The sequence below is a fragment of the Vulpes vulpes genome, chromosome 14, assembly GCF_048418805.1.
Source record: "Vulpes vulpes isolate BD-2025 chromosome 14, VulVul3, whole genome shotgun sequence".
NCBI classification, from domain to species: Eukaryota; Metazoa; Chordata; class Mammalia; order Carnivora; family Canidae; genus Vulpes; species Vulpes vulpes.
Genome location: NC_132793.1, coordinates 23,026,063 through 23,040,388, shown reverse-complemented (window position 1 = coordinate 23,040,388; position 14,326 = coordinate 23,026,063). Strand labels below are relative to the sequence as shown.

Here is a 14,326-nt window from a genome sequence, read left to right as displayed (position 1 = left end):
ATGAGATATAACTTAATTTCATGAATCTCAAGGAAAAAATATTAGTTTCTATTAACATTACTTATTATAGAACATCATTAAGGTTAAGGTTGTAAGTAAATCCTTAACATAAAAGCATAATACATTCTGGACATTTTCAGAAGTCACTTTTAGAATATTCCACCTACAAAATTATGACACATTTCCTTGATGAATCAGGTTATTTTATTTTAAGCAGATAATTTTAAACTATAAAACAGTTACAAAGCAAAGACCACAACCAGAAAATGAGAATGGAGAATTTTCTTTTAAGTGTTAAATTAAATATTAAGAGTAAAAAAGCTCAATGTTACAAAAAGGAGCCTTTAAAATCATTAGTTTTCATCAAATCCTAGAATTAGAATACACCAAATAACAAACTCTAAATTAAAAGGTACCCTTTAAGGGAAGCCAAAAGGAACACTAGTAATGAACAAGGCTACCACATATTAGTTTTCCTGAACCAAAATATATGGTAGGTTTGATAGGTTCAGTCTTAAGGTTATTTAAGAGGAAAATAACCCAAACATTCAAAAACATAAGATTGCTACTTAGAAACAAGTCAATTTGGTTAAGACTTTGGAAATTAAATACTTTATCTCAGGAGAGAAAACCAGATGATAACTCATGATTTGTTATAATCAATTCCTCATGAGGCTATTTTAGTAACTCACAACTTACTAATTCTAAAGTAGGTGGAGTCAAGTCTATTTAAAGTTTTCTATAGTCATTAAATTTTAAAGGGATTTAAGAGCAAATATATCTACACATTAATATAATTACTGCTCCATTCTTAGTTATGTGATACTAAAATGAAAACTTACATATCCACATTAATTTAACATAGTTCAAATTACCAAATGTTAATAAATTTGACATTAGCATAAGTTGCAAAAGCTTTACAAAAAGCTCAAAGTGCTAAAGAAAAAAAAATAGGGACAACAGCTACCTCACGGGGCTCTTGTCTTTTCTGAATGGACTTTTGCTTCGGGAGCGTCGTCTGCTGCAAAGTTAAAAAGTTTCAGAAATTACCCAAACAAGTACATCACATTAGTTCCTTGAAAAACAATTTAAACAATTCAGAAGTATGTTTAAAAACCTTAATTTGATGCTATGAGGCAACCCAATCTTTCCTCGGATGGCACTGTTAAATTTTGGTCCGGAGCTAAAAAGGAAACACAAAATTACACTAGTTACAGGGTTAGGGTCTTGCTAAGATCGCGTTCATGCGCTCTCCAGCAAGTTTAACATTGTTTAGGCTGATTTTTTTCCACCTCAGTTATGAAGAGGAAATAAAAGACTTTTTTTTCTTAACTCTATCCCAGGCAAACTGCTCTTATAGTTATCCATCCTGGACCACTGAGAGGTGCCGAGACCAAAGGTTACAGCCTCAATATTAAGATTCTGAAAATTCTTTCATGTTTAGTCTACATTTTCTTAATTACACGTTTTTGAATACATTCCTGAGATTTAAAAAAGTGAAAATAAATCACCCTCAACTTCCCTCACACCAGAAGTAACTACAATTAACAATTTGGTGTGCATCTTTGCAGATTTGTTCCCAGGAATATATGTATTTATATGTACGTACATACACAACATTCATACATACGTTTTCTTGTTTGAGGTTTTTGTTTGAGTTTTTAAAAGGGGACTATAATTATTATAAAACTCGAACTTTTCAATTTAACAGTAAATCTCAGGGACTGCATGAAAGCAGTTTGCATGTTATACTTCACTTCTTTCTGCCAAAATGTTCCATAGTAAAGATGTAAAGTTAGTATTTCAAAAAGTTTTGTGAACTTGATGTAATAAATCAATGTTTCCAAAAGAAATGATAAAATTATTCTAAGATCCAGTTTTATTCTTAATTGAAAAAAGGCCCAGGGCAGCCTGGGTGGCTCAGAGGTTTAGGGGCGCCTTTGGCCCAAGTTGTGATCCTGGAGACCAGGGATTGAGTCCCGTGTTGGGCTCCCTGCATGGAGCCTGCTTCTCCCTCTGCTTTATGTCTCTGCTTCTCTCTGTGTCTCTAATGAATATAGAAGTAAAATCTTAAAAGAAAAAAAAAGAAAGAAAAAGAAAGAAAGGAAGAAAGAAAAGAGAAAAGAAAGAAAAGAAAGAGAAAAGAAAGAGAAGAGAAAGAGAAGAGAAAGAAGAGAAAGAGAAGAGAGCCCAATAGTTTTTGGGCTTTATTTTTAAAGACCAAATTAACTTAAAGGGACAGGTCATATGTCCCTTAGTGCTCATCCTACTCTCCTTTTTAAGAAGGGTAGCAAAATCAAAGTAAGTGGTATGTGATCAATGTTTGGACTCGTTTTTCATGGACTCATACCTGCAACACCCAAGCAGCTCCAAATAAAATTTTACGGTAAATGGGTCCTTCATAATTCAGACTAACAGTCACAATTAATAAGTCAAAGATCACATGAAACCACATATAAGAACTAAATCATTTTTAAGTCAGACCAGGATTATAGGATGCCTTCAAGTATTCATCACTCAAGAGACAAAATAGTATACAGAATTTATTAAGGTGATCCTTTTCCACCTATTTAAATTCCGTAAGAACAAATATGGTAAATCTTATTAGACAAAAAACAAAGAATTAATCAATAAGAATTAAAATATTGTGGTCCTCTTTCAGCTCTTAAAAGCTTTGTGAAATAAGCAGCTACGAGGAACTCAATAAACAAGTTCAACCCCCCCCCCCCCCCCTTTTAAAGGTTAAAGAGCCAGGATCAGAATCCCAAAGTGTTACTAACTTTAATGGCTTCAAATAATACCCAAACATTTCATAAATAGAAGTATTGTAGGTCCTTTATTTTCATTCTCTTGTCAATTCAATACTCGTTAAGTTCACTTGTCAGTTTTTACCTTTTTTTAAAAGGTGACAAAAAGCTTAGTGTTAACTTGTCCCCATGAGTCGAAACTCTTACCCAGATGTGTTTGTCTTTGAATTTTACCTTCAACCATTCAAGTTATCAAGGCTAATTTTAATACCTCTCCCCCAGTTTATTTACAATAACATTTTAAGAGGGAACAATATCGTAAAGCTCTAAGGACGGCTACATTCAATCCTTGTTTTGTAAGAGATGTAGGTAGATTCCTTCCAAACATGGTTTTTTAAATGACTAAAGTAAAATATGTTTGCAACTTGTTAATTACATTCAGACTTCCATAGTTTCAAAGCATTTTAGTGTTTTATGATTTTTAAAAATCTTAAATATAAATGTGATGAGCTCCAAAATTCATCATCATAAAGGAGCATACATCAAATTCAAAAAGGGTCTGTCATTTCAGCTGAAAACAGCCAGACAAGATTAATTAAATATTTGACTAATTATACATATTTATAACATATCTATTTGAGCTTTAGAATTTTAAATTTATATTCAGTAAAGAATATTTGAAATAGCTCATATACTTTTAAGCTTTCAAATATTTGTCACTACCACCCATATCAAATCTTTTAAGCACTCTAGTGCTTTGGTTTAATTTGGACCGGCATACAGTTAAAATATTTTAGATGGAATAACAGAAAATAATCTGTATGCCTAGTAAACAAAAGTTATGTATTGGTCCACACACTGTATTTCTAATTTGCTAGTGTTTTCAATGCCAATATCCTCATTTAATGCTTTTTAATTAGGAATATTGAAAAACAAAATTTTACAAGGCAAATTAAATTACTCAGGTTAAATTGTTTTCTGGATACTCAGAATGATTCTTAAACCAAAATCATCATAATTATAGTTACATACTAAGGACTTCTGTAGCGGCCTCTGAATCTGCGATCTCGACTTCTTGAGCGGCTCCGTCTCCTTTCTTTGCTCCTACTTCGCTTCCTTTCGCGACTTTTGCTCTTTTTCCTTTCTCTATCTCTACTTCGTTTCCGTTCCTTACTTTTGCTTCTTTTTCGTTCATGACTACGACTTCTGCTCTTGCTTTTTTTCCTCCTGAGAAGAAAAAAAATTACCATTATCTTGCCAGTTTAAAAAACTGCCAAAATATACTTCCTTTTATGGTCAGAAATCTTTTAATCTTTTTGTAAATTTATCTTGCTATTTTTACTATTATAAAATGATACATAATCATACCTATGGAAAAATAATTCCTAGGTAAGGTAAATAGCACCCCACCTTTGTCTTCCACTACTGAAAATCAGCCAGCAGTCAGTTGATAATCAGTTGAAAGCGGGAACTATAATGATCTCTCCTGAGAGTCAGTTACAGCTTTAACAAGGAAATCATTTGTTGGGAGGTAGACTATCAAAACCTGAACTTTTAAATCTTTGACCAATATATAACTGGCCACAATAATAAAAGTTACAATAGAATATGTTAACATTTAAGTAAGTGGGCCATATATAAATATTTTTATCAAAAACACTAATTTCCCTTCGTGAGCCATTTTGACCCAATTTATACATATACTGAATGAGTATTTTATACTTCAAAGGGTCATACAAGCATCAATATTTTGGTTTTCATGGGCACACAATAAAACTAATGCAATAAAATGCATTCTGACACACCTAGATTTTTGTGACCTTTCCACATACTTTCTATTTAAAGTTATAAGGAGTACACCAGAAAATGGAGCATGCCAGTTTATACAAGCCTGTGGGGTGCAATCAAAAACAAGGATCACCACCTTTATTAATCTTTATAAAATCTCAAACTCTGAAAGGTAAAAAAGCCAGTCAGTCATATCTTTCTGTTCATTTGTTTTTTTCACAGTATACCACCCATCCATTTTGTAATTAAATCTTACCATCTGTACCTCTGTGTCATCACCCAAATTTTAGAGGTGCCTTCAGATATTTCAATATAAATTGAAAGACATTTCAAAATAAACTTATTCCACTAAAATGTCAATTTGTAGTGGCTAAAAAGATACTTAAACATTTTGACAACTCTACATCATTTGGAAAATTTAATTAAACTGTTTAGTCCTTATCAAAAGCAAAGTTAGCACAAGAGCAATTGAAGTCTGCCTCAGAGAACCTGTAAGCAGGTCATCTTAGAGTGCATTGAAAATAGAAAATGAAGACACCCACCTTCTGGAATCTTGAAACCCACACTCCAATCACAAGGAGATGTAGAGCTTTCCAAGGAGGCAGAAACTTTGTCTAAAATTTCAAGATAATCCACCTGACTGTCAGAAATGTATATGCTAGGTAGCACATGACAGAAAATTAGGCTACACTCATTATTTATATAGAAGTCATCAAAGCAATGCCCAGAAGGGCAACAGATTACATTCCAACTTTGTTGCCTGGAACACCTTACACTATGTCTTAGCCTAAAGAATTCTGAGAGATAGCTATAATCAAAAGTCCTACATATAATCAATCAGAGGACAAAGTAAAAAGTAACTCCATCCCCCACAAAAAGGACAAAGTATTGCTTTATTTTTGGCCCACAGCAGAGAGGCAGCCAACCTCCCAATCTACCTCTTTTTAGGCCCAAAACTTATTCTGCCAAAGGAAAGGACCGGAAAATTGGAGAGCTAACTTCAACTAAAGGTCTTCCTAGAACTTTTTTCAAATGAGTCCCCACCCACATCTGAAGGCAACCCCAGACAGGTAAAAAGACAGCAACATACTAAGACATTCAGAAGCACGATCCTCTTCATAAAAGCCCGGACAAAAATTTAAGAAAGCAATATACTTCTCTATAACAAATTGTAGCTTGAAAGAACATTAAGTTAACTAAAGAAGGGTTATCAAAATCCACACTAATAGTCAAATCCTGTTACAACTTAAAAGGGACTTTCCAAAGTCTTTAGTGGCAGTGGAATTTTGTACTGAACATCATTGAAGTAAATGGTCCACTGGGCTGGGCCTTTGGACTTTTTGGTTATATGGCCTCTGCTGTAAAGGTGTTTTGCTATAACTGGATTTGACCTCTTCCATGTAAGAAGATCTAAAATTTAAATGCAAAGTACTCTGGAAAATAAGAAAAAAAATAGAAAAGTCATTTATTCCAAAATTTATAGATAATCCACACACAGTAGCCAATATATTTCAACTGTGTCATTTTATTGTTATCCTTTTTTGAGAAATTCCTAAAGAGCTTAACTGAATGGACACTGGTTTAGACTTTCCAAAAATGGTTATACTAACAAATAATATTCCCATGAAGGCAAGCTCAAATACTTAAAAGGTATACTTTGAGGTCTTGCCAGACATAGGGGTATAGCTGTTCAGAAAGTAGGCTAATTGATAAACAATTTGTGTTATTATTAAACGTAGTTCTTTTTACTACCAGAATACAACTGAGTGTATGTATTGAGAATACGAACTATTTTTTAAAGAAAACATTTATTAGTCAACTCTCAATTTCTCAGAATATCCATTTTCTTACTACCTTAAAACTATATCCCAACACTTGATTGCTTTTCAGACAATGAAGTTTAAGGATGAAAAATGCAACATGGCACTTTCCTTTAACAGAATTCATGCAGAACACTGTATTTGCTTTACATTTTATCTAACCTTAAATATGAAAACTTTCTAGATAACCGTAAAATTAATTTGAAAGATTAATTCCCTTTAGAAAAATGGGTAACAATTTCCTGATTGAACAAAAAAGTCATTTATTTAAGCAACTTTAACAGAATGAGAAGCAGGACAAAAATAACTTGTACATTTGAAAAGATACTAAATGGTATATTTGGGATGTTCCCTTAAATTGGCTATTCTATAGCCAATTAAAGAAAATTATCCATTCTTCTATTCAGTATCCTAAGACTCTTTACATTAGATAAAGACCACAAAGCATCAGTCATGGGAGCTTAGTGCTCAATTTCCTATAAAAGCTTGGCAGCCTTAATGAGCTTAGATGCAGGATGAAAACAAGTATAAACTGGAGATTGAGTTAGTTGCAAGGAGTGACATCTGAGAATGGTGGAACAAAGAAAACTGTGCCCAAAGTGCATGTCCTCATCCTTTTGGCACTTAGGGTGAGGTATTTACGCATACAAAAGGCCTAATACCTAGATTGGATAATTTTAATCTATTTGGATACTCCTTCCTAGGTTTTCATTATGAAATGGCAATTAGAACCATTAATCAGAAAACTTACTTTGGTAAAAGGTCTAAAACCAGGTGATGTTAAACCATGCAATTGGTTGCCTCAAACCGTAATAATTCAAGACTAAACCCAATGTGATTAATTCCCGCAATCTTTTGTGATTAGTGAGTACTGTAACAGATCCTCTACCCCAGTTTGTACCCCCCCAAAGTACATTTTCTACAAATTGGATCATTTTAAATATAAGAATTTTAAAAATCAGCATAACAATGCCTAGATAATCCAATCTAAGAATTTCTCATCTGTTTTGTGAAATTCAATCAACCTAACAAAGTTGCTGTGAGGATGTTGAGGTAGTGTATTACGAAGCACTTGTTGAGCTCCTCTCATTAGGAAAAGAGCCAAAAAAAAAAAAAAAAATCAAATAAGGGGGCTATGTTACCATTCTTTGTTAGGTACTACAGGGTCATGTATGTGACAAATTATTTTAATGACATCACAAAAATAGGCTACTAAAACAATTTAATGCTTTTAACATGACCATATGATGTTAAGGATCATCGATTTTTAGAGCAGAAAGAATACTCCAAAAATAGGATTCAACCTTATAATGTGGTTCTGGTTTATACGGTCATTGAGACTTATATACTGTATTCTATACTAAAATTTAACACTGAGTTCCTGTTACCAGTTACTCATTTAACCTAGTAAGCTGCATAAATATGCAGAATTTAAAACTCCATTTTCACTGTTTAAGTCTATTAGAGTTTTAAAAACTGAAGACATCAAAAACCATTTAAGAGGCACCTAAAAAGTACTTAAGTGTGCTCTATTCCTACAAAAAGGGCCTTTAAACAGCAAGGAGCATAATTCACAATTCTGACCCCCTTCAGTGATTTAGAGCAAACACTTTCCAGGAGTTAGTCATTTGTTACCTTTTTTTCCCTTCCTAACTGATCTTTAGTGGGTATGATAGTTTTATTGATAACACACCACCAAAATATTAAGCCAAACTTTAAAAACTTAAGACAAAAGACAAACTCTAATACAGGAACTCTTATCCAGATTGTTGTCAGTAGGCTTGGAGGTGAAGGTGTCCAAAAAAATCCCTGAAACTATATCCTGAAATCTAAGAATCCAGTTTCATATCCTCACATAGTTTCTCATTCCTTCAGAAGGTAAAGAAGGACTTTTCTAGGAGAGACAAGGAAAAGCTTCTGAAGAGAACTTTCAGTTTGATGCTATCGCCACAGGAACACAATTTAAGATCTCAAATCACATAAAGGTCCCCCCACCCCAGGTCCCTTCTTATAACTTACTTTTTGCTACGTTCTTCATGGCCGTTTGCACTGCTCAACTTGTTCTCATCCTAAGCAGGGTTGATAGAAGAACATCATGAGGACGAAGTGGTAACATTTCAAGTTGTCAAAGGGTAAAGGGAACAGGAATAAGAAAATACAAAACAATTTTAAAACTAATTACTTATTTATAGTTTAACACGGAAGGCTATAAAAAAATTTAGATGGGTATGTGTTTAACCACTTTGTTGCTTACAATTAAGACATCGAGATACAAAAATAAAAATGCATATTAACATGTTAAATTTTACTTTTTTATATAGTTAGATATTAAGTTATCCAGATTTACAGTGTTGAAGTGGTTAAATAGAACTTCTATAAAACATGAATTAAGTCCTGTTTTGAGTTTTATTCCATGTGCTATGGTCCCTTTGGTCAGTACCATGGCTCTATTTCTGCCTAAGCCCCAAGTGGCCATGCTAGCAGCCAGCCACTATCGATTTCCTGTGACCGATGCCATTCCTGAGATCTTCGCCCATTTCCGTTGGAGGGTTGGGACTGTAAGAGCTTGATGCCACCTCTGTCACACATCTCGCCCTGAAGCAAACAGGGATTCACACTGCTTTAGTAATGTTGACTCCCAAGAACCCAAGAAAGTCAATTAATAATCCACCAGTCCAGCCTAAACATTTCCTACTTCCATACCTGTTTACATGGAATTACATCCATGTTAAACTAAGACACAAGAATCTTAACATTAAAACAGAAAGTAGTTCTTCAAGAGTCTAAGCATTACAAAACTACATACACTATTTAAAGCTAAAAAGAATTCATCCAAATTGGTACCACATGGTCGTGCTATACACTCCAACAAAACAAACGTATTATTTTAAAAGGTTTAGCGCAATGTTTATTTTTAAAGTTTGATTACATCAGTTATAGAAGTATAAGTGCTAACTTACAAAGCTTACAGTTTGCGACACCAGTGATAATGCATGCATACTGCTATTTTCACCACCAACTGGTGAAAGAATGAAAAGACACTTTACTTTTTATACTGTGATACTGAAATGGGTCAGACTATACTATTAGCCAAAATAATTCCTTTGTAGCTTTTAGTGTGAAATATTATGGCAGGGACTAATTAAAAAAAAAAAAAAAAAAACAATACGGAGGACAGTAAAACCGTCATCAAGTGACTCTAAATTGTGATACTGTCTCCTTTGCCTTTAAAAAAATTTCTATTCAGGGATCCAAGAATTTTAGTAATTTTTAACAGAGCAGCAGATCAATACCTGCCTGTTTCAATATTTACTATCACCAGTCAATATATGTATATATATATATATATAAAAAATTTAAATCTCACCCATTTCTTCTTGTAAAACTTATTTAAAAGATTTGCTTGCCACAGACTGGTTATGCTTGGTTATTCTTGGACCCCTGCTAGTTTCCCAAACCACTACATTCACCTTTTTGCTATACCAAACTGGAGCTGGTAATTCTTAGTTGAGTCATTTTACCTAGGGGACCACGGTACAGCGATAAGTCACTCAATTACTACCTTATGATTGACAGTTCACACTGGAATCAAAGGTGAATTCATGGGAGTAGAGGTGAGATATCGTTAGGCAAGTCTACAAAGAGAGATAGATGGGCATTTATTCATCACGCTGAAGTGAAACTACTGCACAATATTATTACATCAATAGCATATATTTACTTTTGTAAGTTACACGTAATGCATCTCTGACAAGATAAATCAAGAGGGCTCCGGGGAGGTTAGTTTACATTTCAGCAGTAGTTTCGTGATAATGCTAAATTAAGAAATATATAAACCTCACCGACATGTTTTTTCTCACCTTCTTATAAGGAGCCTCAAGCATTGCTTCAATATCAATATCGTCTGCCATTTTCTCTAAACGCCTAGAAAATAAGAAAGGTAATTCAGTGAGTAAACGTTTTCCAATTCTGCTCAATTTCCTTCTTATCCGACAAACTCCAAAACTTAAGAAAAGCCCACAAAAAGACCTGGAATGACTGAGGTGGCACGATGCACTTTACCAGGCTCGGTAACTAAATCTGAATTATCTCCAAAACCGAATACAAGGCATTAAATATACGATAAAGAAAAAAAAGCGCCCACAATTAACTCCAAAAACAGAACCCGCGCGCCTCGAGTGAGAGCGCCTCTTTCCGCGCAAAACCCGCGCTGCCATTTTAGGGGCAAAGGGAAACTCCCTCGGTTGGGAGGGGTTGTGTGCCATGGTAGCGTTCGGCTGGCGCCATGTTGGGAGGTCGCGGCCGGCCAGGCCTCGAAGGGACCGGTCGCCATCCGCCCGACGCCTCTCTGGGATCCCTACCACCCAAGAACCCTGAAATACACACGAAAAGAAAATAAGGGCGCGGTCGCCTAAATGGAACCGATTCCCCCCACCCCACCCCCGTCGTTATAGATCGCCTGAGTGTCCCTCAAAACAGCCGAAAACCAAGCCTCCGAAAACCTCTGGCAATACACAGGCCCGCGACATCTCCTTACCTGTGCGGGCTTTCGGGCCCCTGGGGTGCTTCTATTCGGAAAGAGGGGGGCTGCTGTTGCTGCCGCCGCTGTTGCTACTGTTAAGCCGCTAGGCCCAGGCCACGGTACCGCCCAGCCCGAATTTCGGGCTCCGAGGGCGGATAGGCCCGAGCGAATCTAAAAGAAACAATGGGATTAGAGGAGCCCGCGCGGAAGTTCAGGACGGCGGCTTCGGCAGCTCAGGATCCACCCCTGCGACAGCTTCGGCAAGCTCTGTGAAATGGCGGCCGCTGCTTCCTCGTACTCTCATCCACCAACACACATACACACACACAAACACACGGGGCCTCACAGAGCTCCCAGCACGGGCTCTCGCGAGAAGCTGTCCCTAGTTCCAGACCGGAGCAGCAAAAATATCGCGAGACGTAAGCACGGCCCCAGCGACCATGGCCCAATCTCGCGCAATGATTGCGCCACAGATATTCCCATCCCCCACTTAGAGCGGCGCCTTTGACACCCTCTCCACATAGACGTCCGTATCTCGCGAGACCGCGCAAGAAGCTAGAGCAAAGGCAGTTGGTACACTTCCCGTCAATCTTTTTAAAAACTGAACGCTGAGTGGAGCTCGGTGGTTTCCTCCTCCTTGTGGCGCCTCCTCACAGCTATCTGAAGGTTTCTCTCCCAGAGCTGACCGCCGCTCCCCTCCCCCGGGCCTCCCACCCTGGTGTCTGTCAAGGTCGCCATAAAGCAATTTGTCCATATGGCGATAGAATATAACGAAAACTGCCCTCTATATCTATATATTAACCTCCTGGGGTGAAAAAGTGAAAAGCGTATAAGAAAGAAGCCAAGAGGAGACTGTAGGGGGCTATGGGTGTAGAATAAAAATTAGATTCTCCGGCCTTTTGGAGCCAATGGGCTACGCTCGGCTGACTAAACACCCTTGGAAATAGTGGAGAAAGGCAAAGAGAAGGTGAAGAAACAAAGTGCTTCCCTTGGCAATGGATCAGCTTGTGCCTCGGATTTGATACTCTGGCCTTGTGTCAGGGTTCCTATTGTTTTCTTCAAAAATGTCCCCCATTCCCCGGGTACTTGACTTCTAGCCCTTCAAGTTTCCCAGATACCTGACAGTATAAAAGAGCATCACATTTCTCTGGTCAACACTGAAAAAGAAGAGGCAGCCGAGAGGTTGTTGACTATATAGGCTTTCTCCTCCATGATAAAAATATTTGAAAAAAATTTTTGAAAAAGTTAGAGGACTTAAGGGGGAAAAAAATCCTACAGTTAAGTCTATTAAGAGCTTAATGATTGAGGGTAAAGATAGACATGAGAGATAATTTGGTTCTTGTAGCTGCTCCAACACCGTGTGACCTTGGACAAGTAAGTTAATCTCTCAAAGCCTATCCTCCATTTCCTTTTATGAAGAGGGGAGGCGGTAGCATAATTACTAGGCTAAGCTTCGTGAAACTGACCTAAGCTGATAATGCTCACTGTTGAATTCTCAGTGTTTAGTTAGCTTGGTGCCCAGCCAGGTGGACACTCAGTAAGTGAATGAAGACCTCCTAGAAGCATAGTGACGATTAAATGAGATAATGTCCATAAAGTGCCTGGCAAATATTTAATTCTCAGAAAAGGTAACTTGTTATTGCTGAATAATTATTTAGTGGAAATGTATCAAGGGCCTTTGCATTTCTGGTTAATTTTCCACACAGGTGTTCCTCTGAAAGGATTAATAGATGTTGCATAGTGATACTACCTTACTGCTTCCTCTGAAAATTCAGATCCTCTTTCAAATTTTTTAAGTAATAAGGGACGCCTGGGTGGCTCAGCGATTGGGTTGTGATCCTGGAGTTCCGGGATCCAGTCCCACATTGGGCTCCTTGCGAGGAGCCTGCTTCTCCCTCTGCCTGTGTCTCTGCCTCTCTCTCTCAGTGTCTCTCATGAATAAATAAATAAAATCTTCCAAAAAAATTTTTTTGTGTGTTGAAAATCACAGAACTGCTCAAGCTAACAAAAAACCAAAGCTAACTTTTGCCTTCTTTTTGCCCCTTTAGTTCTATTATTGTGACTTGTTAATTGTGCAAATGTCAAAGCATAAAGATGGGCCCTTACTAATTTTTTAGTTTGGGAATATGACAACACAAAATTTGACTTTAACTTCTAGACTTATTTGGGAATAGGAAAGTTTTAAGCTTTCAATCACTTGATTATTGAATATTTCTCTCTTTTTCTAAGATTTTATTTATTCATGAGAGACACAGAGAGGCAGAGACACAGGCAGAGGGAGAAGCAGGCCCCATGCAGGGAGCCCAATGCAGGACTCAATCCCGGAACTCCAGGATCATGCCCTGAGCCAAGAGGCTCAACCACTGAGCCACCCAGGTGTCCCAATTATTGAGTATTTCCTAAATTATTTTCTGCTCAAGGATGATCAGAGTGAACTTGGAAGTTTATTTTTTGAAAAAGATCTTATTTGTTTATTTGAGAGAGCAGAACAAGAGAGAGCACGAGAGGAGAGACAGAGAGAGGGAGAAGCAGGCTCCTCACTGAGTGGGGAGCCAGATGGGGGTCTCAATCCTAGGACCCAGGAATCATGACCTGAGCCAAAGTCAGATGCATAACCAACTGAGCCACCCAGGTTCCCCGAACCTGGAAATTTAGAGCACAATCAAGAAACACCAGCTGGAAAACTTTGACTCTAAAACAAAGTATTTTTGGGATTTCTGGGTGTCTCAGCGGTTGGGCATCTGCCTTTGGCTCAGGGCTTGATCCTAGCCCCAGGATTGAATCCCTCATCGGGCTCCCGGGGAGCCTGCTTCTCCCTCTGTCTATGTCTCTGCCTCTCTCTGTGTGTCTCTCATGAATAAATATATAAAATCTTTCATGAATATCAAATAAAATTTTTTTTTAAGATTTTATTTATTCATAGATAGAGACACACAGAGAGAGGCAGAGACACAGGCAGAGGGAGAAGCAGGGTCCACGCAGGAAGCCCGACGTAGGACTCGATTCCGGGTCTCCAGGATCACACCCCAGGCTGCAGGTGGTGTTAAACCGCCGTGCTACCAGGACTGCCCTCAAATAAAATCTTTATTAAAAAAGTATTTTTTATGTTTAAAAGCAAATATTAAAGGACACCTGGGTGACTCAGTGGTAGAATGTCTGCCTTCAGCCCAGGGCATTATCCTGGAGTCCCACATCCGTCTCTCTGGATGGAGCCTGCTTCTCCCTCTGCCTATGTCCCTGCCTCTCTGTGTCTCTCAGGAATAAAAAAAAAAAAAAAGACTCAATTTTAAAATTTCATTTATGAAGCTAAAATTCTAAAATCACCTTCATTTTATCCATTGAGTTAAATTCAAGTTGAACAGACTACACTCTCAAAAAAATTAGTCCTATTTATGTTAGACAAATTTCCTTAAATTTAGTATGCTTGGATCTTTTTTTTTTTAATATTT

At 37.1% G+C, this 14,326-nt stretch overlaps 1 protein-coding gene across 8 annotated transcripts in view; it reads right to left on the bottom strand.

Annotated features, from left to right (window-relative positions):
• The window catches only part of RBM39 (RNA binding motif protein 39), a 28,858-nt gene extending 17,489 nt beyond the window's left edge, over positions 1 to 11,369 (bottom strand). For 2 of the 8 annotated variants that reach the window (XM_026009789.2, XM_026009790.2), the window contains exons 1-5: positions 10,893 to 11,248; positions 10,216 to 10,279; positions 8,375 to 8,424; positions 3,780 to 3,974; positions 968 to 1,021 (exon numbers count right to left, since the gene is read on the bottom strand). In XM_026009789.2, the coding sequence (XP_025865574.1) occupies positions 968 to 1,021; positions 3,780 to 3,974; positions 8,375 to 8,424; positions 10,216 to 10,266 (350 nt within the window). In that variant the 5' untranslated portion in view covers positions 10,267 to 10,279; positions 10,893 to 11,248. Of the gene's footprint in view, positions 1 to 967; positions 1,022 to 1,117; positions 1,184 to 3,779; positions 3,975 to 5,073; positions 5,150 to 8,374; positions 8,425 to 9,917; positions 9,991 to 10,215; positions 10,280 to 10,892 lie in introns of those variants that run through there. The other 6 variants (XM_072735997.1, XM_026009792.2, XM_072735998.1 and 3 more) reach the window with 6 other exon arrangements.
• Between the last annotated feature and the right edge of the window lie 2,957 nt (positions 11,370 to 14,326).